Source organism: Chelmon rostratus, chromosome 15, assembly GCF_017976325.1.
Source record: "Chelmon rostratus isolate fCheRos1 chromosome 15, fCheRos1.pri, whole genome shotgun sequence".
In the NCBI taxonomy this organism is placed as follows: domain Eukaryota; kingdom Metazoa; phylum Chordata; class Actinopteri; order Chaetodontiformes; family Chaetodontidae; genus Chelmon; species Chelmon rostratus.
The window spans coordinates 309,498-331,881 of NC_055672.1; the positions used below are offsets into that span (position 1 = coordinate 309,498).

Below are 22,384 nucleotides of genomic sequence, written 5' to 3' on the forward strand. Positions count from 1 at the left end.
GGAATTGTTGGGTCACTGTAGATAAAGACAGAGAAAGAAATAGAAAGAAAGAAGAAATAGCAACAGAAATAGAGAAATACAAGATACAAAATACGAAATAAAAGCAGAGTATAAATATGTACAATTATATAAAGGGCTTACTCAGTGACTCAGGTGCATAACTCTGGATGTGGGTCACAGCCACTCTCTCAAAGCGCTTTATATGATTGGAGTACAGCAGGCCTGTAGTCCTTCAGATAGTGACTGGGCTCCCCTGGGGGGCTGGGATGGTGGTGGTGGCCTGTGGAAGGGACAGGTTAAAGATGGAGGCGAGGGCCTCAGCTGGTGTGGTAGCACAGCTCCTCTGGGTTCGACAGTCAGTTGTGAGGAGATCCACGAGCAGGACTAGGACTTCGAGTCTGTTCAGCTGGTGCTGCAGGTTATTTCTGTGGGGGGGTTAAATGATGAAATAATGAATCAATAATGAAATGACTGTAACTTGCACCCTTATTAAAGTCGTAGTGTTTAGTACTACGAGTTGTACCAGCACATCATATTACATATGAAACATATTTATTTCTAAACTCAGTTCGACCTGCGGTCACAAACACTGAAGAGATCAATAATATGAGAAAATCATCATTAATTGTGAAACGTCAGTCACAATCAGGCGAACTAACAGAAACGCTGATATTTCCCAGCCTGCGTCGGGTCCGTGAAGTAGATGAAAACTTGGTCAACAAGCCGCCAGTGAGCAGCCTTCAGCCCGGGGACGACTTGTTCGGTTTGGACCGCGGATTATCTGCTCATCGTTACACAACTCGGTAAAAACCGTGTGAGAAGACTTTGTGCTGGTTGTTGTGAGTGTGAGCGGAGTCTCACGGTGTGTTTCTGAGTCCTGGACTCAAACCCGGACTTAACGCGTCCTCTCAGACAGTGAACGGCTCATTTCCATGTGGGCAGATTATCTCCGAGTCTAACAAAAGACCCGCTCCGCTCCTCGGGCTCTCCGCTCGGTTTCTCCGGCGCCTCCTTCAGCTCAGGACTCCGGTTTTCATCTGAGAGCTGACTTTGGTTTGTTTTGCCGGAGTTTCTGTCTCTGATTCGGTCTTTGTGACTCGGTTTCCCTCCTTTTTTTCAAAGTGCTGCCGGTGGAAGCGGAGCTGAGAGATGCCGCTTCTCCACAGAAAAGCCTTCATCCGACAGAAACCTCCGGCGGACCTGCGGCCGGACGAGGAGGTCTTCCTCTGTAAAATCACCCACGAAATCTTCAGGACCTACGAGTAAGTAGCTCAGAGCTCACCTGGTTCACCTGCGAGCCGCTTTAAAGAGCCGTTAGTCCCGCTGGGGTGAAGTTTGAATGAGGTCCCTGCTGACAGTTGGTCGGTTGGCAAACTTCCAGACGACATAAACAAAAGCAACTTTATCGGAACGAAAAATAAAAGTTGTGTTCCCTCAGAAACAGATGAAAGTCTCCGTCCACAGGTGGGAACCAGGTTCACACAGGTAGCTGAGGTCAGAAATGGACTCAGCACTTCGGGCAGGTGTAATGTTGGGCTAAGTTAGCTTTTAGCTAACTGAGCTAAAGTGAGCTGGCGGCTGTTAGCCCTGTTAGCTAACAGCGAAGCTGTCAGGCGGCGGCTAGCTCGGCTACTTTTAGCCGTTAGCTGAGGGAAACAGGCCTGCTGTCAGGTCAGACAGATTCAATAAAGTTTGGACTGTCAAACACACCTGCTGAGGTTCAGTCACACCTGTTTCAGTCAGCTCAGGTGATGTTTCAGAGAGTGTGCAGTGTCCTGAAGAGGAAGCTGAACCTGAAATAAACACATCTGGAAGTTTCCTTTGTGGTCATTAACTAACTGAAAGGTGCTATAAATAAAGTTTGAATAAAGTTTGTTGTTATTGGCTGTTGATGTCTCCTCTGATCAGGTTCAGAATGAACCTCAGTGTGACAAAGTGTCCACACCTGAAGTGCTGAAACCTGAAGACAGGTATCTGTTTGCATTGATGACTGAAGACTTTTCTGTGATGAAGGAGCCTTGTTGATGAATCAGAACTGATTCCCAGTCGCAGTTTTCTGTATCGTGAGGACAGGAACTTGAAGTGAAGTGTGGAACTGGTCTAGAAGTCTCCTTTATTTCTGTGAAATGTTTGAGCTGTGATGATGTCTGACAGGAGGTTTCACTCCTCTCGTCGCTTCCTGTCTCCTCAGTGACTTTTTCGAGCGCACCATCCTTTGTAACAGCTTGGTGTGGAGCTGCGCTCTGACGGGCCGAGCGGGACTGACCTACCTGGAGGCGGTGGAGAGCGAGCGGCGGGCCAAGCAGAGCCTGCAGAGCTTCTCTCCGTCTCTGGTGGTTCCCCTGCTCCACCTGGCCACCCTGAGCCGACGCTGCAGGCTGACGGAGCTCTGCGAGGACGTCCACGCCTTCGTCAAAGACCGGTTCTTCCCCGGAGAGACCGTTGATGTGACGGGACGCAGTGGAGCCAGGTACTGTGGGGGCGGGGGGCAGCTGTGATTATTCTGATTCCTGATTGGTCTGGAGTGTCAGGAAGTGTCAAAATGTGTGACTCAAGCAGTCGTGTTAACAGAGGAGAACTAAACAGTCAGAGCTGCGAGGAAACACGAGGACTTAGTGACTCTGACTAACTCCTGGAACTGAAAACTTTAAACCGCTTTATTTCTGTGAAGCACCAAGATATTTAACTGGCATTTCTCCAGATGCTCATGGGTATTGTAGTATTTAGAGCCAGAGCACATCTGATTAGTCTGGAAAAAGTGTAATTCATTGAATGTGGTGATCAGAACATAAACCGGTGTGATGGTTAAATTGTCCAGGAGAGTTTGTGTGTCGGCGATCATTCAGGAAACCTTTAAAAGGCAGAATGAAGGAAAACACTTCCTGATGGATACTGGCAGCCTGTTAACTCCTGTCAGACATGAAGCATGTCAGACAGTCAGAGACCGGCTGGTCAACATAGAGCAGCATTGAGCAGCTAAAGAGCAGATATTTCCCCCAGGAGCTGGAGGAGACCAAACACAGAGCTAAAAGAGAGACACAAACAGTGTCCACATCGATCGTCATGTTGCTCCGGAGCTGCTGGATGTGAAATAAACAGCTGATTGACGTGTGTGTGTGTCTGTCTGTCTGTCTGTCTGTCTGTCTGTCTGTCTGTTATAGACATGTGTGTGAGATCCTGCAGGTACACTCTCCTCATTCCAGCGCTAACGGAGCTCCGGCTGCTAACGGCCACACCAAACCAGCTGATGGTGACGCCATCGTCATCAGTGACAGCGACGACGAGAGCAAAGCCTTTCAGAGTCCCGCAGCACAGATCAATGGGTCAGTAGGTCACCTGCTTCTCCTGATGTTAAATCAGAAGGTCAGAGGTCATACATGAAGGGAGAGTTGAAACCTGCAGTTTTACAGGTATCGTACCTGACTGTTATTTGTTCTTTAGCTCTGTCACGCCGTCTGTCTCCAGAGGAGCTGGACTGATGTCCACATCAGCTATCTGTGGGTTATTTTCCCCTCATTTATGACTGCAGACACAATGAGCTCCTGTCAGCTCCTCCCCTTCATGCTCCTTCTTTTTTAAAGTGGATTTTTTCCTTCCTCGCTGTGAAAGCTGATAGATGCTAACGTGCTAACACCAACATTCAGGCCCATTCATGAACCAGTATGATGACAGAAAGCATTAGAGCCATCAGGAGAGCGAGAGCCTGTGAAGCTCCTCACATGTTGTTGTGATGTCAGCTGCAGGCAGGTGCTGCTGTTCTCTACAACCTGTTTCCTCTTTCCATTAACATGCTGAGTTAGCTGTTAGCTGCTCCTGTTAGCAGTGGACTCATGGATGCGCAGACTGAATCACTGTGATACTGATGATTCTCAGTCCTGCAGAGTCTTCTTCTCTGGTTTCTCAGTGGATTCCTGGAGGTTTGTTCTGGATCATCAGAGATAATGATCTCCACAGGAAGTGATGTCACACTGAATCAGATCAACATGTGTTTCATGTCTGTATGTTCACATCTGACTGATTCTGAGGAGTTTTCACTCTGATCACCTCCTGTGCACCATGGAGATTTCATTTCCCAGCTGCCCCTGTGATGTTCATCCTCTCTGAATAAAAAGCTTAAAGTTAAACTGCAGGTTTTCCACCTCAGTGCATTTCCACATGTTTCCAGGTGTTTAAGGAGTTCCACTGCTCTTTTTAAAGTGGTATAAAACCTTCAGTGTCTCCAGAGGCAACCGTGTGAAGTCTGATAAATGTCCTCAAGTGATGTCAGTTGAGTCGGCGTCCGTCAGAGGCTGTTTGAAACTGAAATGAGGGTTAGGGTCAACCAGACGTCTGTAGCTGCGCCTCATCTCTGCTCAGGCTGCGTTACTCACAACTAGCATAACAATCCCCAGTCTCCCACACAGCTGTTCGTCTTCTGGTTGCATTGTGGGTAATGTAAGCGCCAGGTTTTAACAAGGAAGACACTGCAGGTGTGAGATGCTGAATCTGTGGAGTTCATTTTAATACATGTCTGTGTGTCAGCAGGAAGAAGAAGAAGCCTCTGAGTCCAACGGTCTTTAAATACACCGTGAGGATGATGAAGGACGAACACAGTGAGCCCTTCACTGTCAAAGCCAATCAGATCAGGTGAGAAGGTTCACCTGGAGGCATCATCCTTCCTCTCTGATGATTTGATGATGCTCTGAGTGTTGATGGACAGACAGACAGAGCAGGGACGGTCTGCGAAGGTCAAACTACCGCTACGACACAAACACGTATTCCAGAACGACACCTCTGAAGTTTGAGAGCGCCCTCTGCTGGAGCGGGCAAACCACTTCAACACTCTGTGATTACAGACAGTTACAAGTTTGAATTAAAGCTGCTCATTACTGCTCAAATATTTAACTCTTTACCACATTTGAAGGACAGACAGGATCTAGAGTTCTCCCACACTGAAAGAGCTTCAGGAATGCATCCTTTCTCTAATTAGTCATTAGCTTCCTGAAGAAAAACATCAACAGGTAGAGCCAGGTGTGTGAGAGGAAACTGTCTGAGCTGATGTTTGGTGTAAACTGCTGATGCTCCTGTTGTTGTTTCAGTCGTAGGAAGGCCACCGTTTCCAGGGAGAGACTGAAGCTGCTCTTTAAGCAGCACTGTGAACCTCAGAATGGGACCATTGCACTCAAGGTCAGAATCACGACACCGAAATACACATCACATCCACACTGAATACATTCACCACAGAGGTTGACTTCCTGTGTGTGGACGGTTGACTTCCTGTGTGTGGACGGTTGACTTCCTGTGTGTGGACGGTTGACTTCCTGTGTGTGGACAGTTGACTTCCTGGTTGTGACCTGTGTGTGGACGGTTGACTTCCTGTGTGTGGACGGTTGACTTCCTGGTTGTGGATGGTTGACTTCCTGGTTGTGGACCGTTGACTTCCTGTGTGTGGACGGTTGACTTCCTGTGTGTGGATGTTGACTTCCTGGTTGTGGACCGTTGACTTCCTGTGTGTTGATGATGACTTCCTGTCTCTCAGCCCTCCACAGTGATGAAGTACCGGCTGTCTGAACAAACCTTCTCTCAGTTCTTCCCTGATGAGCCGCCCCTGTTCCCCTTCAGCCCCCCCTCTAAAGGTGGAGGGCGTGGCTCACCTGGGCAGGTGAGACTGATTTCAAATGTTAAATTATTATGTTCAGGTGATTTTGTCATTTTGTTATGCAGAGTTCACATATTAGAGAAACATGATTGATTTAAAACATGGCCTCAGCATCACACATCGTATACTCTGTCCGAACAGTCCTGAGGTTAAACATTATTGATCAGTAATATTTCTGATCGGTGAAGTCGCAGCTGTTCCACTGTTTTATTCTAAGTGTGTGGGGGGGTTTCCAGGCGGGTTTGTCGCTGCTGAAGACAGCGGAGAAATTAAAGCTGCTGCAGCAGAAGGAGGAGATGGCAGCCGCAGCTCAGGACAAAGCTCGGCTGACGAAGAAGGAGGAGGCGCAGGAGGCCAAGAGGAGGGAGAGGGAGGACAGGGAGAGGCTGAAAGAGGAGCAGAGGAGGAGGTTTGAGGAGGAGAAACAGAGGAGGAGGGAGGAGAAGGAGCGCAGGAAGCTAGAGAAGGAGAGGGTGAGTCACATCAAGACGTTTACACTTATTCTGAAATAAAATAACTCAAACTCTCTGAGAGTCGAGACGTTTTTAATCTGATTCACAGGAACGAGAGAAGCTGAAGGAGGAGAAGAAGAAATACGCCGAACGACTGAAACTGTGGAACAAACCCAGAGAAGACATGGAGTGTGAGGACCTGAAGGTCAGTGAACGCACCGCAGCACATCCTCAGTGACTGTGACCCACTGATCCTGGACCTGCTCCTTATGTTGTTTATGGTTCTGTCGTATAGAAATAATGGTTCCATTGAACCAGACTCTACAGGACTCAGGTGGAGATGATTGAAATGTTTGATGTTCTCCTCTGAACGAGGATCTGTGCTCATGTGTGTTGGTTCTACCAGGAGCTGCCCAGCCCAATTCCAGTGAGGACTCGTCTTCCAGCTGAGCTCTTTGGAGAAGCTCTGATGGTTCTGGAGTTCCTGCGGGCCTTCGGCGAGGTCTTTGACCTGAAGGACGAGTTCCCCGATGGAGTTTCTCTGGGTTAGAACACAGTTTCTTAAAACAGAACTAGAACCCTGTGATCTTGAGGTTTTTCTTTCTAAAGCGTGAAGCACAGGTTCATAACACCGATGTTCTGTCTCTCCACAGAGGTTCTAGAAGAGGCTTTGGTGGGTTCTGATCCTGAAGGTCCTCTGTGTGAGCTGCTGTTCTTTTTCCTGTCGGCCATCTTCCAGGCTCTGGACCAGGAGCAGGAGGAGGTGGCTAAAGACCAGGCAGAAGGTCTCTCTCTCTCACACACACACACACGCACACACACACACTTATACATTTGATAGTATTAGAAGTGTACACAATTAATGAATGATGTTCTACAAGGGAGGGAAACATTTACAACTGTGACTTTTCATGGAGCAGCAGATTGTTGATCAATGAGAAAATCTATTATTATAATATCCTATTGTTTTTTTATTATCGAAGTTTAAAATTGTGGTATCGTACAACATTAGTACAGACTCATGCATGAGAGCTGTGATTGGTCAGCTTGGATACCATCACACCTTGGACAGAACCAGCCTGGCAGAATGAGTCTGGTGGTGGTCTTTGTACAGTTTCAACAATGACAAGATGACTCAGACATTACGTGTGTGTATAATCTGTGTGTTTGTATGTTGTTTATGTGTAGACCTGACGGAGGCTCTGGACGACGAGTCTGATGCCACTCAGTCGGCGCTCAGTGCCGTCGCCTCATTGGCTGCCGCCTGGCCTCAGCTGCATCAGGGCTGCAGTCTGAAGCAGTTGGACTTGGACAGCTGCACGCTGTCGGAAATCCTGCGCCTGCACATCCTGGCGTCCGGTGCCGACTGTTACCACGGCAACGCCAAGTTTCGCTACCAGAAACAGGGCGGCTTCACGCTGATGGACGATCCGTGTGTCGAGCTGCGATTGGCCGAGCCGGCGCTGCTGAAGAGACTCTCGAGCATGGCGGTGTACGACCTGACACCAGGTCAGCAACTGACCAGAGACACAGTAATGATCGAATCAATCGGGCCAGTTGTTGATCATGATGATCGTGATTGATATGTGTGCAGGCGAGAAGCTCAGGATCCTGCAGGCTCTGGTGGGGAAGCTGCTGACGTTGGCATCCAGCAGAGATCTGATTGAAGACTGTGTGGAGGAGCAGAGAGCCGGCAGGCAGGAACTGAGAGAGATCAGAGCTGAACAACACCGCCGCGAGAGAGAGGAGGCTGCACACAGGTGTACACACAGTATACACACAGTATATACAGGTGTACACACAGTATACACACAGTATACACACAGTATTTACAGGTGTACACACAGTATACACACAGTATATACAGGTGGACACAGAGTATACACACAGTATAAACAGGTGTACACACAGTATACACACAGTATATACAGGTGTACACACAGTATACATACAGTATATACAGGTGGACACAGAGTATACACACAGTATTTACAGGTGACACACAGTATACACACAGTATATACAGGTGTACACACAGTATACACACAGTATATACAGGTGACACACAGTATACACACAGTATATACAGGTGTACACACAGTATTTACAGGTGTACACACAGTATACACACAGTATATACAGGTGACACACAGTATACACACAGTATTTACAGGTGTACACACAGTATACACACAGTATATACAGGTGTACACACAGTATACACACAGTATACACACAGTATTTACAGGTGTACACACAGTATACACACAGTATATACAGGTGACACACAGTATACACACAGTATATACAGGTGACACACAGTATACACACAGTATATACAGGTGACACACAGTATACACACAGTATACACACAGTATTTACAGGTGTACACACAGTATACACACAGTATATACAGGTGACACACAGTATACACACAGTATTTACAGGTGTACACACAGTATACACACAGTATATACAGGTGTACACACAGTATACACACAGTATACACACAGTATATACAGGTGTACACACAGTATACACACAGTATACACACAGTATTTACAGGTGTACACACAGTATACACACAGTATATACAGGTGACACACAGTATACAGACAGTATTTACAGGTGTACACACAGTATACACACAGTATTTACAGGTGTACACACAGTTTACACATGGTATATACAGGTGTACACACAGTATACACACAGTATATACAGGTGGACACACAGTATACACGCAGTATATACAGGTGGACACAGAGTATACACACAGTATATATAGGTGGACACAGAGTATACACACAGTATATACAGGTGTATACACAGTATACACACAGTATTTACAGGTGTACACACAGTTTACACATGGTATATACAGGTGTACACACAGTATACACACAGTATATACAGGTGGACACACAGTATACACGCAGTATATACAGGTGGACACAGAGTATACACACAGTATATATAGGTGGACACAGAGTATACACACAGTATATACAGGTGTATACACAGTATACACACAGTATATACAGGTGACACACAGTATACACACAGTATTTACAGGTGTACACACAGTATGCACACAGTATATACAGGTGACACACAGTATACATGCAGTATATGTGGGCGACACACAATACACATACAGTATGCACAGGTATACACAGTGTACATACAGGTACACACACAGTATACATGCAGTATGCACAGGTACACACACACAGTGTGTGACAGTAGATCATATTGAAGTTCATTCAGGACATAAATGAGAGGAAATAAAACAAATTCAACAGAAAAAGAACCAGCCAATCAGAATCTTAACGTGTTCTCCTCCTCTACTCCTCTTCAGGGTTCGTCTTCGTAAAGAGGAGAAGCTCAGGGAGCAGGAGCAGAGGCTGAAGGAGAAGGAGGAGAAACTGAAGGAGCAGGAGGAGAGACTGAAGGAGCAGGAGGAGAAGCAAGGACTTGTTGCAAACAGGTGAGTTAGTGAGAGGCTGAACGCCCTCCGATCTGCTGGTCGGCACATTCGGGCGCCGCCGCCGCAAACGACGCGTTTGAAGTGTTTTTGTTTTTTGTTGTTTGTTTTAACCTTTGTTAAAAACGTGGTCTAGAATCTCTGATCCACATGTGCGAGTACGTGGACATTAAAAGAACTGAACAGTTCGGATTAAAGCTCCTTTCTTACCCCTCCAGCATGGAGCAGCGACAGCAGTTCAGATATCAGCTGAAGTATTTGAGCTGTAATCTGAAGAGTGAGGAATGGTTCAGGTGAAGTCTAATTCACTCAGCAAAGTATTTTGATCAATAACAGAGGTGGTTTTGTGTGCTGTCTCCAGTGAGACCCCTGGAGAACAAAACAGTGAGGAAGACGAGGAGCACAACTCTTCATCCAACAAGAAGAAGATGAAAGGTTTGAAAGAAAACTGAGCACATTAAAATGTACCTTCTCCTTTCTGCTGAGTCACGAGCGCGTCGTCTCTCCTCCAGCTAAACTCAACCAGAAAGAAAAACAACCGATGACCTCTGACCCCAAACCCCCATCCTGCCCCCCCACCAGCCTGACTGCAGAGGAGCTGGAGAATGAGCAGGAGAAGGTTAGGAACAAAAGCTCTGATACATGTGATGATGTGTGGACTCGTTGATCATCCCTCATTGATTATAGAGACGATATCTGAGTCTCGTGTCCCAGCAGTGACGTCATCGTCCTGAACTCCTGACTTAACCCCGCAGCCGGACTTAAACCCGCAGCCCGACTGAACCCCGCGGCCCGACTTAACCCCGCGGCCCGACTTAACCCCGCAGCCGGACTTAAACCCGCGGCCCGACTTAAACCCGCGGCCCGACTTAAACCCGCGGCCCGACTTAAACCCGCAGCCCGACTTAACCCCGCAGCCGGACTTTAACCCGCAGCCGGACTTTAACCCGCAGCCGGACTTAACCCCGCAGCCGGACTTTAACCCGCAGCCCGACTTAACCCCGCAGCCGGACTTAAACCCGCGGCCCGACTTAAACCCGCGGCCCGACTTAAACCCGCGGCCCGACTTAAACCTGCAGCCTAACATCACATCAAACGCAGCACTGTCCTCTCAGTTCTTTGTTTTGGAGGTTTTACTGTGTTCATCACGTGTTCTGACTCGACTGTTCGATCCTGTTTGCTCTGCATTAATTAGAGCAGCGGGTCACAATGACCCGAGCAGACAGAGTTAGTTTAGAGTTCTGATTGAAGTGTGACCAGAGTTTGACGTTGGGCCTCGCAGGTTCGAGAGCTGCAGGAGCGGATTCAGAAGGCGGCGGCCTGCACCTGCCTGCTTCCTCTGGGCAGAGACCGTCTGTACCGCCGCTACTGGCTCCTCCCCTCAGCCTCCACGCTGTTTGTAGAGGACGATTGCTTCGGCCTGACCGAGGACATGCTGCACCCGCGCCCAAAACCGGCATCGGACGCCACAACCAAGATGGAGGACGAGGAGGTCGCCAAGGAGGAGCCTGCAGAGGGGAGGTGAGTCGCTCTGTCTTATACCGGTCGTCTGTGTTACATGTGAGGAACAGCGGCGTTCAAAAAGGTTTCTAATGATGCTAAAACCTTCCTGCCGTACAGCGCCGGCTCAAGCCCTGCTCCCCTCTATACCTGTGGGCCACCAGTCAAACGTCCCAACCAATGGTCCTTCTACAGCTCAGTGGAGGAGGTGGATCAGCTGATTGAGGCTCTAAATCCTCGAGGTCACAGAGAGAGCAGCCTGAAGGAGGCGCTGCTGCAGGAGAGAGAGAGACTGCAACACCTTCTGCAGAACTGTGACAGGAACAAATACAGCCACACAGGTAGATACACAGGTAGATACACAGGTGTGAATACACAGGTGTGAACACACAGGTGTGAACACACAGGTGTGAACACACAGGTGTGAACACACAGGTAAACACACACCTGTCCTGTTTGTCCAGATAATCCAGAGTCGTCCAGATCTGTCCCAGAATGCACCGCTGCAGCTGAGACTCTGATGGAGGTGAGACTGAGAGACCTGCTGCTGGACATCGAGGACCGGATTCACCAGGGAACCCTGGGAACGCTGAAGGTACACACTCACACCTGCTGGTGAACAGCAGACGCAGCAGGTAACATTACGCTCACCCGCGTCTCTCTGCCTGTGCTCAGGTGATGGACAGACAGGTGTGGCGCTCAGCGCTGGAAACGGGAAACTACGAGCTGCTGTGTTCTGACGGCAGAGAGAACGGAGGGATGACCGGACGAGTGGAAAACATGGAGGTGGACTCAGCGGTCCATTTGAGACCCAGAGACAGGTAACGGACAGGTGGATTAGATAAGATTTCTAAAATGAGCTACAAAGTTCTGTGCTGATGAAACGAAACTGCAGCTGTGATCACTGAGCAACGAGAACACAAACTGTAGAACTACAGACACGCTTTTCTATATTATTGATTTATAAACGGAGTATTTCCTGGATCAGAATGAGGTGAAGGGGGTGTCCTGATCATGATCATGTGATGTGTGCGGTGCCTTCAGCTGACAGTCATCACTTTAAAGCATATTTATTAACAGAAATAAAGGTTCAACATAAAGTAACGTGTCAGTTTACACCGTTCATGAAACAGCAAAGTGGTTTGACATCAAATGAAAGACGAGCAGTTGTTTCCTCTTACAGACCCCCCCTGTGTGTCTGTCTGTCTGTCTGTCTGTGTGCATGTGTGTGTGTCTCTGTGTGTGTCTGTGTCTGTGTCTGTGTGTGTGTGTCTGTGTCTCTGTGTGTGTGTGTCTCTGTGTGTGTGTGTCTGTGTGTGTCTGTGTCTGTGTCTGTGTGTGTGTGTGTGTCTGTGTGTGTGTGTCTGTGTCTGTGTCTGTGTCTGTGTGTGTCTGTGTCTCTGTGTGTGTGTGTCTCTGTGTGTGTGTGTCTCTGTGTGTGTGTGTCTGTGTCTGTGTGTGTGTGTGTGTCTGTGTGTGTGTGTGTGTCTGTGTCTCTGTGTGTGTGTGTGTGTGTGTGTGTGTGTCTCTGTCTGTGTGTCTGTGTGTGTGTGTGTGTGTGTTACAGGCTGCAGGAGCTGAAGTCGGACAGCGTGGCCTCGTGCAGCAGCAGTGGGACTCCTCAGGTGGTCAGCAGCTCGGTACGAATCCTGGCTCAGGCCCTCGTCCACATCGAGCAAGGCATCGAGAGGCGCTTCCTCAAAGCTCCACTGGGTGAGTCTCTCTCCAGGCCTGGAGAGGTTTGGAACAGCCTGGAAAAGTCTGGAAGAGTGTCAGAAAATAACAGAAGTTGACACTGGTACAGAGGATTTATGCATGAACAGACCATAATATACATGAGAAATTTACAGTACACTGAGAAGTCAATGCATCATTAGAGACCGTGTTCAGTTGTTATCAATCAATCAAACAGGATGTGATCACCTGCTGATCCTCTCTGACATAAACTGACCTGAAATCAGCACACAGTCAATATATGTTTTTACTCATCAGCTTCATTGATTGTTGTAAATATCTGCTGATTCTGAATCTGATGCAGCAACACGTTTCAAACACGTTGAGACAGGAGCAACTAAAGACTGGGGAACACATACACCTGCTGAAAGTATTAACAGGTGTATGTGTGCAGAGTGACAGTGTCTGATTTGACATAACAAATGGCTCCTCCTCCCACAGGTGAGGACGACTCAAAGAAGGACCAGAAGGCGAAGAAGAGCAAGAAGAAAGATGAGGATCTGGCCAGTGACGGTAAGACTTCCTGTTTAATAAGAGAGCAGGCGTCAGGTGATCGACGGTGCCTCGCTCTTCTTCTCGTCACTGTGGTCCATCACGTGTTGTTGAAGTCTTCACACCTGTGAAATGTTTTTCCCCGTCGTTGGATTTTTGCACGTCTTTGGTTATAACGTCCAACAGCAGCACGAAAGTCACATTTTCTATTCTAAGAAGGGTCAGAAGCTCCTGAATGTTCTGTAGTCACAGGTGTTCTGGTCCTGCTCTTTAACATCATGGACACGTAAAGAAAATGTCTTGTTGAGGTTTGGACGGGGGCCTGTAAGCGGCATTAGTGTCCTCTGTCAGTCACGTGACTGTTGCCGTGGTGACCTGCCTCTGCAGTAAACACAGTTCACGTGCAGCTCTGGACCAAAAGTCTCCGTCTTCAGCGAGGGAAGTGAAATCAGTAGAATCAACACAACACAGAGACGCTGATACCTGCAACAGATCACAGCCCACAGCCTGCTGGACCAGCTGAAACTCACTTTAAACATCCTGTCTGTCTCTCTGTCTGTCTGTCTCTTTGTCTCTGTCTGTCTTTCTGTCTGTCTCTCTGTCTCTCTGTCTGTCTGTCTGTCTCTCTGTGTCTCTGTCTGTCTTTGTCTCTGTCTCTCTGTCTGTCTCTCTGTCTGTCTGTCTGTCTGTCTTTGTCTCTGTGTCTCTGTCTGTCTCTGTGTCTCTGTCTGTCTGTCTTTGTCTCTGTGTCTCTCTCTGTCTGTCTCTCTGTCTCTGTCTGTCTTTCTGTCTGTCTCTGTGTCTCTGTTTGTCTTTGTCTCTGTGTCTCTGTGTCTCTCCCTGTCTCTGTGTCTCTGTCAGATGGCAGCGACAGTGGTCGGGTCAGTAAGACGGTCTTGGAGCGATGGAGGGAGTCTCTGCAGTCCTGCTTAAGTCTGTCTCAGGTCAGAAAAACACACACACCCACATCCTGAAAGCTCTGCTCTCATTGGCTGTTAGAAATGCCAATCACAAGAGTGTTTTTGAGACTTAATCCAAACATGGACTTCAGTCAAACGCGCTGTGAGCTGTTCTTAAAGATTGTTGCTCATTTCATTGTCCAGCAGCTAACAGGTTGTTAGCCTGAGCTGCTAAACACTGTTTATGTTCACACGAAGGCTTCGACTCCACAGACGAAGGAAAACAACCTCAGCTTCGTCAAAACAGACGGTCCAAATGATCGGGACTGGATATTCTGTTTTTATGTGGAATATCAGACGTCACTGCATCAATAATCAGACACGTCAGGTATTAAAAATGTCTTCAAAGTACCACTCATCTGACTTGGGGATAAGACAGACCTCCTGGTCCAAACATTTGGACTGAGCCTGAATGTGTGCTGAGTTTTTATCCGTCTGTCAGGACACGAATAATCAAACAACACGTGAGCCTCAGAGGTTCCGTCAGACCGCAGAGTTCGTGTCTCTGGTCGTTCAGAGACGACGTGGGACTAACATGCTGCTGTCTGTGTCCAGGTGTTTGTCCATCTGTCCAGTCTGGAGCGAAGCGTCCTCTGGTCCCGTTCCGTCCTCAATGCTCGCTGTCGCATCTGCAGACGCAAAGGAGACGCCGACAACATGCTGCTGTGTGACGGCTGTGACCGAGGACACCACACCCACTGTCTGAGGCCCCGCCTCAAGGTATGAACAGACCACACCCACCAGGTGAAGGCCATAGAACGCTGTGTGATAGTGGTTTGTGGATGGTCATCGAGCGCTGAGGAGTTAGCGTGGCCCAGATCCCTCGACAAGAAGCTAGTGAGGAACAGAAACTGTGAAAACAAAGTTTAGGATTCTGACACGTTTTGTTCTGCAAGATAATTTTCACAAATAAAAACACTTTGATGTTTGAAGTGTTAACACAGTCGGCCGAATTAAAAAGCTAACGTTAGGGTATGAATGAGCGACATCGCGGCCACATGACTGCAGCGTCACCGCCGCTAAGATTCCTTCTACGGCGAGTTCCACTTTGAGTATCAACACAACGAGGCCGCAAAGGCCGACCAGCGAGTAGATGAGTCTGAGGGCCGACAGCCCGTGAAGTCTCGCACAGCCACGTTTGTTAAAAGCTTCAGAAGTCACAAGTGCAGAATTTACTGACACGTTTTGTTTCGTAGAACAAAACGCTGTTTTAACCACAAATCTTATTTCGGCCATCTGAAACCTTCCAACAACCCAAAAACTTGGAGACGAGGGAGCCGGAGGGGCTGCAGTGCTAAGCAGTGCTAACCCTTTATCAGGTTTTAGGACCGCGTCCTGCAGGACTCTGTCAGAGTAAAGCACCTTCAGTAGGAGTTAGCATCATGCTAGCACTAAACACACCTGTCCTGTCGTCTCAGTCGGTTCCAGAAGGCGACTGGTTCTGTCCAGACTGTCGACCCAAACAGAGATCCAGCCGCCTCCCGTCCCGCCAGCGCTCCTCTGTCGATGAGGAGGAGGATGAAGAACAGGAAGAGGAGGATGAAGAACAGGAAGAGGAGGAGGAAGAGGAGGAGGAGGAGGAGGAAGAAGAGGAGGACGACGACGACGATGATGATGACGAAGAGGAGGAGGAGGAGGAGGAGAGAGAAGTAGTAGTGAGGTAAGTGTGGAAATTAAAACTTCATCCATCTGCACTGACATCAGTACCAAACAGCAGCTTCACCTCTTACCTGTCCACCTGTGTAGCACCAAGAAGAGCCTGGCCCTGCCCTCTAAAGGCAAGAACCAGCAGGCCGCGCCCAGAGGTCAACAGGCCGCGCCCAGAGGTCAACAGGCCACGCCCAAAGGTCAACAGGCCACGCCCAAAGGTCAACAGGCCACGCCCAAAGGTCAACAGGCCACGCCCAGGAACAGCATCACCTCAGCAGGGAAAAACTCATCAGCCTCCAAGTCAGTATCTGTTGTAGCTCTGACCCCAGTTTAGCAAAGGGTGGATCCCAGTTTACTGATTCTATCCAATCACAGGTCCTCAGGGAAAAAGGCCACACCCCCCACAGTGAAGGCCAACACGACGTCTGGAGGCAAAGCTCCGGCCCGATCTGGGAGTCGGGTCAGCGCCCGTCTGAGCCACGAAATCCTGCCACCGAACGGCAACACCAAAACCTCACCTGGTCAAAGCGAGCTCCGCAAGAGACCGCCAACAGGTGAACCAACCAGTCAGCAAACGTTAACACCTGGTGACGGCCAAACACCTGCGAGCATCAGTGGTCCAGTCCAGACAGGTTGGACTGGACCCTGCTGCTTAACACCAATAAAACCAGTAACCGTTCAGCTCTCGTCTCTGCTCCTCCCACAGACGTGACCCCTCCTAAACCCTCCAAATCTGTCCTCCCCGCTTCATCATCATCCTCCACGTCTTCGTCCAGCCGACGCTCCTCCGGCAGGAACCAGGGAGTCCACGAGCTGTCGGCCTGCGAGCAGCTGACTGTGGAGCTGGTCAGACATGAAGACAGCTGGCCCTTCATGAAGCTGGTCTCCAGGACTCAGGTACACATGTGCACACCTGGATGCACAGGTACACAAATACACATTGTTATATGCACACACACACACACACACACACCTGGATACACAGGTACACAAATACACATTATTATATGCACACACACACACCTGGATACACAGGTACACAAATACACATTATTATATACACACACACACCTGGATACACAGGTACACAAATACACATTATTATACGCACACACACACACACACACACACACCTGGATACACAGGTACACAAATACACATTGTTATATGCACACACACACACACACACACCTGGATACACATGTACACAAATACACATTATTATATACACACACACACACCTGGATACACAGGTACACAAATACACATTATTATATGCACACACACACACACACACACACACACACACACACACACACACCTGGATACACAGGTACACAAATACACATTATTATACGCACACACACACACACACACACCTGGATACACAGGTACACAAATACACATTATTATATGCACACACACACACACACACCTGGATACACAGGTACACAAATACACATTATTATATGCACACACACACACACACCTGGATACACAGGTACACAAATACACATTATTATATACACACACACACACACCTGGATACACAGGTACACAAATACACATTATTATATGCACACACACACACACACACACACACACCTGGATACACAGGTACACAAATACACATTATTATATGCACACACACACACACACACACACACACCTGGATACACAGGTACACAAATACACATTATTATATGCACACACACACACACACACACACCTGGATACACAGGTACATAAATACACATTATTATATGCACACACACACACACACACCTGGATACACAGGTACACAAATACACATTATTATATGCGCACACACACATACACACACAGATGGATGCACAGGTGCACACATACACATCTTGGATACAGGTACACACATAGACATTATTATACACACATACACACCAGGATACACAGGTACACAAATACACATTATTATATACACACACACAGATGGATACACAGGTACACACATACACCTGGATGCATATAAACACCTGCCTGTCTGTCCACCTGTCTGCAGGTCCCTGACTACTATGACATCATCAAGAAGCCCATCGCTCTCAGCACCATCAGAGAGAAAGTGAACAACTGTGAATATCAGACAGCAGGTGGAGGCTCACACACACACACACACACACACACACACTCGGTTCTTGGTGGTCTGTTCCTCGATGATAAATCAGACTTATATTTATAAGGATCATGTACAGCGAGCAGGTTCCTGTGGAGAAATTAACCCCGACAGGATGACATAGAAGCCTGATGTGAAGCGGTTCTGAAAGTAAACACGTACGTTGCCTAGCAACCGCCTCTTACCGTGCGCAGGCCGGCAGGCAGGAAAACTGGAATCATGTCGAATGTGGAGAAGTGACGGGACACCCCAGACCTGAGAGAGACGGAGCTGGAGACAGAGTTTCTATTAATTGTACTGATGGATAAAAGTCCCGCAGCAGCTGAAATCTGTCTCCAGGTTTGTCTCCAGTCTTTTAGCAGACCGATCGTCCATGCTGTGTTTTTCTTGGTGTTTTTTTCGTGTCTGTCCTCTTCAGTCTGGTCAGTCTCTGTGTCCTCAAGTCTCTTGTGTCTTAATATCTCTTCTCCTGTCGGTCCAGTGTTGTTCATTCTCCAGCCGCACGTCAAGTGTTTTGTCCTCTCCAAACAAATTAAAAGTAATGTCTAGCTCCATATGTTGCCTCTCAAACCAGCTGGTGATTTGTTGTTGAGCTCGGTACACTGACGGATTGCCCCTTTAGTCTCTGACAGTTAGGAGCGATTGACCAATCAGAATTGAGTATTTAAGAGTGCCGTGTTCTAAATATGATATATTATATTTGTATATTATACTGATATATTCAGTATTATTATTTCCTATGTGTATATTTCAGTATATTTCAGTAAGGAGCCTCCCTGTTTAACTTATTATAAGCACCATCTTGGATCTGGAGCTGAGAGCCACAGACAGGAAGTGAGACAGTAATGAGGGACGGACTAACATGTTGTTTTGAGTCTGAACGTGGCATTTGTTGACAATAATAAAAAAATATATACATAGAACAATGCATGCTCAACCCTTCCTGCACAGATGCTTTTAATGTGAAACATCTGCAGGAAGTGTTGAGTCTCACTGACAGTAGCTTTAAAATCGAGGTGAAACAGAAACTCTGAACCGACATAGACTCATGATCTTTGAGCTGCTCACGGTTAGCTGCTAACAGTTAGCTGCTATTAGCGGGAGTGTCATGTGATGGGCGGGGTCACAAATAAGATGAGTCATCGATATGTTTCTACATTTTACAGGAAAGAAAAAAAAGGATTTTAATTTTTTAAAGCCTCTGTCTGCCTGTCTCTCTGTCTGCCTGTCTCTCTGTCTGCCTGTCTCTCTCTGTCTCTGTCTCTCTCTGCCCCTCTGTGTCTCTGCCTGTCTGTCTCTCTACCTGTCTGTCTCCAGGGGAGTACATCTCAGACGTGGACTTGATGTTCTCTAACTGTCTTCAGTATAATCCTCGTCACACCAGCGAGGCGAAGGCCGGTCAGCGCCTGCAGCAGTTCTTCCACTCGGAGCTCGGCAGACTCGGCCTATCAGAGCGCGGCTCCGCCCCGCCCGCCAAACGCTCCCGACACTGAACCAAATGCGCCCCTCTGACCTCGCTGTCGTCCTCTCTGCTGATCGGTCCGGGGGCGAGACGCGGTCTGAGCCGTTTTCCTGCTGACGGACGGTCATGGCGTCGCTCTCTCGTGACCTCTGACCCCCTTGAGCCCGTCGGCCTGAACTGCAGTCGAGCCTTTGGTTAGCAGATGCAGGTCAGAGGGCTGGCGGGGGTCAAAGGTCATGAAGGACAGACATGAAACTAATCATATGAAGACTCTCAGATCACTGAGCTCACCTGAGACACCAGCTGATCAGCAGTGTCCTCGCTGATCAGCTGATCTGGAGCTTCTGTAGAAAAGTTGTGGAGTAGATGTTTCCTCCTACCTGCTGACGTTCAGGGCATTTCTTTCCTGTCTTTGTGGACAGACAGTGACATGTAGCAGACGTTCCCGTGGTGCTGTAGGACAGTAGAGGACAGTAGAGGACAGTAGAGTCCCGGCAGTTTTCATCTGATGTTTCTTTTCATCCAGAAAAGCAAAAACCACTGAAGAGACTCGAGCCGTGCACTGACAATTCAAAAGAATCCAATCAGGCCGTTTGTGTTTGCTCAGGGACAAAAGTTCAGATTTTAATGAAAAATGTTTGACGGTGCAGCTGGTTTCGACTGAAGCAGAGCGTTGCCATGGCAACCGGGTCTCAGGCTGGATATCGACATCATGGAAGTCTGTGGCGGCCGAAACCAACCTTTGAAACTCAGTGTTGCACCAAAAGAACGACAGAAATTAGAATAGAAAGAAACGAGAAGTGGTGCAGCTCGCCGCAGAACGCTGCCTCCACGACAGCCGCTGACCGCTGACCGAGGAAATTTCTCAATTTGGTTTCATCCGGCAGAATTTTTCAAAAAACATTCAATGTGTCGTCAATGACGACAGAAACGAAAAAAAAAAAGGAATCCGCCGCAGACTTCCATGATCACAACCTGATCATCTCAAGATATCAAACTGTTAACGAGGTCATCACCAATCATCATCGACAGCCCCTCCCACAACGCAGGCCACGCCCCCTGCCCACGGGTTTCCTTTAGTTTAAAAAATGAATTTTATCCACAGAAGCCTGATCTCAAAACCATCATTAGTTTGATTAAATGTTGATTTCCTTCATCTAATGATGATGATGATGACAAACAAAGCGTTATTCTTTGTTTTATCGAGCTCTGGACAGAATCTGATGAAATGAATAAAAATGATGCAGGAGGGAGGAAACGGAGCATGTGGTGTCACGTTTAATTCAGTCCTGATCGCAAACAGTTTGTTACCTCGAGGAAGGTGAAACCTGCTTCGGTAGAAGAAGCCTGAAGGGAACAACAGTCGTTCTTAGCTGGGTCTGTGGTTAGCTTAGCTTAGCTTAGCATAGAGACTGGAAGCAGGGGGAGACGGCTAGCCTCCTGCTCACTGATTAACGTGTTGTACTTTTATAGCAGCTGTGCTCTGAAGCCACAGACGTGAGACTGATACGGCTGACAGGAAAAGCTGCCGCGGCCTCTGTGGATCTGGACTTTTTGTTTGTTGACTACTGTTTTCCTTCTTTAGTTTTGTTCGACGCGTTCTCCCTGTTAGCCTGACTGCTGCAGCTCAGTCAGTGTGTGTGTTTGTGTGTGTTGGTGGTGGAGGTCAGCTGTAGACACTACACTGGAGCCGAGCAGCCTCCTCCGCCGCGTATTTATTTAGTTCAAGTCAGGAAGTCGTCTTTATTTATGAGCGAGACGCTTCGTCCTGTTTGTTGTTCTGATGAAAAATAAATGACTTTTATAACCAGCTGCTGCCCCGCCCACCTCTGTGTTCACGCTTCTACACAACTACTGACACACAACTACTGACACACACAACCACACACACACACGTATCTACAGACACAGACAACTACAGACACACAACTACTGACACACAACTACTGACACACACAACCACACACACACACGTATCTACAGACACAGACAACTACAGACACACAACTACAGACACACACAACCACACACATCTACAGACACATCTACAGACACACACAACTACTGACACACACGTATCTACAGACACAACTACAGACACACACAACCACACACATCTACAGACACACACAACTACAGACACAGACAACTACTGACACACACAACCACACACACACACGCGTATCTACAGACACACACAACTACTGACACACACAACTGCACACACAGACATCTACAGACACACAACTACAGACACACATCTACAGACACACACACAACCATCACATCTACAGACATGGAGCTCCTCCTGGAATCAGGTTTGTGTTCTGAGCGGTCAGAGGGTTAGACCACCACCTGAAGTCTTTTAGACTTTGTCGTAACATTTTGAAAACATGAACAGACATTTTTGAAATATTCTCGAACAGTTAAAACTCAGCTGTCAGAGTAGTCGATTACTTCTCTGTCAATCAGCTTATCGATCGATCCTTTCATCTCTGGTTACTCGTGGTTTTTACCGCTGATCGTATCTTGTTTTCATGTGTTTTTTTACTCTCTGTCCAGTGGGGGAAGATGTACTCAGAACTTTAATGTAAGAAGTATTACTACAGTGTAGAAATACCATCACAAGTCCCACATTCAAAATTTTACTCAAGTAAAAGTACAAAAGTATTTGCATTGAAATATACTCATGTGCTGAAGGTGGAGCTCTGCTGGCTGTTTGTGAATTTATATTTATATTTTATTTTATGTAATAATTCATTTATATTTTATTTTATTAATGTCAATCTGCAAAGTAACTGAATGTGTTCAATAAATGGACAGTAGAAGAAAAAGAATATGCTCAAGTATCTCAAAGTAGT

The 22,384-nt window shown here is 47.6% G+C and overlaps 1 protein-coding gene across 1 annotated transcript; it reads left to right on the top strand.

Annotated features, from left to right (window-relative positions):
- Nucleotides 1–719: 719 nt before the first annotated feature.
- On the top strand, nucleotides 720–21,327 carry baz1a (bromodomain adjacent to zinc finger domain, 1A). Its single transcript, XM_041954170.1, has 30 exons — nucleotides 720–803; nucleotides 1,123–1,262; nucleotides 2,192–2,470; nucleotides 3,162–3,323; nucleotides 4,525–4,626; nucleotides 5,079–5,166; nucleotides 5,519–5,641; nucleotides 5,875–6,111; nucleotides 6,200–6,295; nucleotides 6,497–6,635; nucleotides 6,744–6,875; nucleotides 7,279–7,599; nucleotides 7,685–7,850; nucleotides 9,452–9,580; nucleotides 9,939–10,012; nucleotides 10,090–10,196; nucleotides 10,860–11,098; nucleotides 11,198–11,418; nucleotides 11,542–11,672; nucleotides 11,753–11,898; nucleotides 12,645–12,790; nucleotides 13,253–13,324; nucleotides 14,165–14,247; nucleotides 14,818–14,982; nucleotides 15,681–15,922; nucleotides 16,009–16,212; nucleotides 16,288–16,466; nucleotides 16,619–16,809; nucleotides 17,951–18,038; nucleotides 19,379–21,327. The coding sequence occupies exons 2-30, from the start codon at nucleotides 1,150–1,152 to the stop codon at nucleotides 19,552–19,554; spliced, it is 4,551 nt and encodes a 1,516-aa protein (XP_041810104.1). The 5' UTR covers nucleotides 720–803; nucleotides 1,123–1,149; the 3' UTR covers nucleotides 19,555–21,327.
- The last annotated feature ends 1,057 nt before the right edge of the window (nucleotides 21,328–22,384 follow it).

Excerpts from the sequence above, each read along its gene's own strand:
- baz1a (XM_041954170.1), top strand. The coding sequence starts at position 1,150 with ATGCCGCTTCTCCACAGAAAAGCCTTCATCCGACAGAAACCTCCGGCG. Across the intron at positions 6,296-6,496 it reads TGGAGTGTGAGGACCTGAAG|GAGCTGCCCAGCCCAATTCC; the intron begins GTCAGTGAACGC and ends TGGTTCTACCAG. Across the intron at positions 16,810-17,950 it reads AGCTGGTCTCCAGGACTCAG|GTCCCTGACTACTATGACAT; the intron begins GTACACATGTGC and ends ACCTGTCTGCAG.